The sequence below is a fragment of the Penaeus japonicus genome, unplaced genomic scaffold, assembly GCF_977035675.1.
Source record: "Penaeus japonicus unplaced genomic scaffold, GWHDUDI00000001_assembly GWHDUDI00000031, whole genome shotgun sequence".
NCBI classification, from domain to species: Eukaryota; Metazoa; Arthropoda; class Malacostraca; order Decapoda; family Penaeidae; genus Penaeus; species Penaeus japonicus.
In genome coordinates this window covers 7,256,016-7,258,515 of record NW_028234433.1, presented here as the reverse complement: position 1 = coordinate 7,258,515, position 2,500 = coordinate 7,256,016, and the positions used below count along the sequence as shown (strand labels likewise).

The following is a 2,500-nucleotide window of genomic DNA, read 5'->3' as shown; positions in this document are numbered from 1 at the left end:
ATAAGAATTTTCGGTTAGTAAAAATTCCATCGATAAGTGGCGTGTATTTCCCCGAGACTAATGTGACTAGAAATCTGTAACACTTTCCTACCGTGCCAAAATCAGATGTAATATACGCTTTTTAAAAGAACAGAATGCATATTTACTTGATATTCTTTTTTAATCAAGTATAGATAAGAATTTTCTGTTAGTAGTTTTGTACAAAATTTCATCGAAAAGTGGCGTATATTTCCCCAAGACTAATGTGACTCGAAATCCGTAACACTTTCCTACCGAGCTAATAAAATCATAAGGTAATTATAATGGTCTTTCTGCGATGACTCTAGTTGAAAATGTAGACTATTTCTAAGTTATGTATATGTAATGAATGCCTCTGACAAGACTTTTGCATGTTAGAAAAGTTCACTGAACTGCCCGCTCAGCCATAAATATTGATGCCCTGACTTTTTTTTAGCAGGATATTCAAATGTATCTTTTTCTCCTTTTTGAATATTCATGTGTATCTTAAAATTACGTTTCTTTCAAATTATGGGCTGGCGCACCACATATTCTGTCATGGAATCATACTGTCACCATAAACTTATGACAGCTTACGGTCGCACCATAATGAGATGCTTTCAAGTTAAAAGACTTAAGGAGCTTCATCGATGTTTGAAGGTACTTAGAAAGAAACTTGGATCGTGCCACAGAAGATCCGGTCCATTGAGCTCACCTGGACGAGACTCCAGGCAAATGGGAAGCTTTTTCATCAATAGAGAGGGAGAAGGAGAGGGAGAGGAAGGGGAAGAGGGAGAGGGAGAGGGAGAGGGAGAGGGAGAGGGAGAGGGAGAGGGAGAGGGAGAGGAAGAGGAAGAGGGAGAGGGAATAGAAGAGGGAGAAGGGGAAGGAGAGGAAATGGGAGAGAAAAAGAGTGAGAGGAAGGGAGGGAGGGAGAGAAAGAGATTGAGGAGAGGGTGGGGGAGGGAGAGAGAGGGAGGGGGAGGGAGAGAGAAGGAGGGGGGAGGGGGAGAGGGGGGAGGGGAGAGGGAGAGAGAGAGAGAGAGAGAGAGAGAGAGAGAGAGAGAGAGAGAGAGAGAGAGAGAGAGAGAGAGAGAGAGAGAGAGAGAGAGAAAGGGGGGGGGGGAGAGGGGGAGAAGGGGAGAGAGAGATATTCACTAAAACATGGATAGAGGATATCTTTAATATAGAAAGAGGGTGAATTACTTATAGATTTAGAGCAAGTAATGTGATATTTAAGCAATAAAAAGAAACAGATGGAGTGAGTTCAATGCATTAATGCAGGTAGATTGAGGTTTGATGAACTGGAACAAATAAAGTGAGGTTTAATGAACCAGAAAAGATAAACCGAAGTTGGATGAGCTAGAATAGATAGACAGAATGGGTTTATTGAACCAGAATGTATAGAGAGTGAGGTATGTAGATAGATAGACATGGTGTTGTAAATCAAGACCAATTATATATATAGCGTTGGATATAGAACAGATAGATGTGTTATGATAGTGATTTAGATACGTTATATATTGGAGAGATATTTCGTATTACCACTCACGTTAACGTCAGGAGTCATTCGCACCCCTGTCATGTAATATAAATTCTCCTGTTTATATGAAAAAAAAGATAGGAAATTTCCCATTTTCATAATTTCCAGGTTGGAATTCTCGAAAATTGACGTTGGAGTACTTGTAAATATCCCCAAAAGGTTATATTATTAAAAAAATATTATCGTCAGTATGTTCTCTATATTTATTCGTGTATATATATTTGAATACCAAACCTGGCCAATCATATTGTAAAGTGTAAGAATTTTGCAACTTATAACTTGAATGTAAGTGTTATATAAAGGTTCTAGATCTACGTTGCCTTTTCACTGTAGACAGATGTACTATGTAAATCATAGGAATATTTTCTTTCTTTCCACCGGTTTGATAAATAGCTCTAATAAAGGGTGTTCATAACGTACATTTATTTGCACGACTATATCATGGTGTATGGCTCTAATTAGGTACGTTTTTGTGCATGTACATATTTTTGCGTGAAAGAAAGTGGCTGTTTTTGCATATGTATGACCCGTCCAGTCCATCAAATGTGGTTAATGAATCGTATGATAGAAGATATTTTATACTTTATTTTGATTTTCTGAAAAAAAAAATCTTTAAAAAAAATCACCACAAAATGTCGAACCTGGATGAGACTGTGCTGTAATTCCCGCGTCTGGGCTAAGCAGCACCTCTCTGGGGCAGGTCTCGCTACCTTCCGTGCTGACACTCAATCACTCTCCGATCACGCTCGTCCTAATCCTTCTTGACCACAACGGCGTGGGCAGCGCCATAGGTAAGAGGGCTACCAACAACAGCGCCGTGGGCAAGGACACCGTGGGTGGCTCCGTAGGTAAGAGGGGCGGCGCCAACGAGGGCTCCATGGGCAAGAGCGCCCTGGGCAACGACACCGTGGGTGGCTCCGTAGGTAAGAGGGGCGGCGCCAACGAGGGCTCCATGGGCAA

At 41.0% G+C, this 2,500-nt stretch overlaps 2 protein-coding genes across 2 annotated transcripts in view; one reads left to right on the top strand and one right to left on the bottom strand.

Moving 5' to 3' along the window:
* The window catches only part of LOC122255806 (agrin), a 528,413-nt gene that overhangs the window by 67,450 nt on the left and 458,463 nt on the right, over window positions 1–2,500 (top strand). The gene's annotated exons all lie outside the window — the stretch shown is intronic.
* The window catches only part of LOC122253258 (uncharacterized), a 1,358-nt gene continuing 965 nt past the window's right edge, over window positions 2,108–2,500 (bottom strand). Inside the window, exon 2 of the mRNA XM_043016186.2 lies at window positions 2,108–2,500. This exon is cut by the window's right edge and continues 508 nt beyond it. Coding sequence (XP_042872120.2) covers window positions 2,292–2,500 — 209 coding nt within the window. The 3' untranslated portion in view covers window positions 2,108–2,291.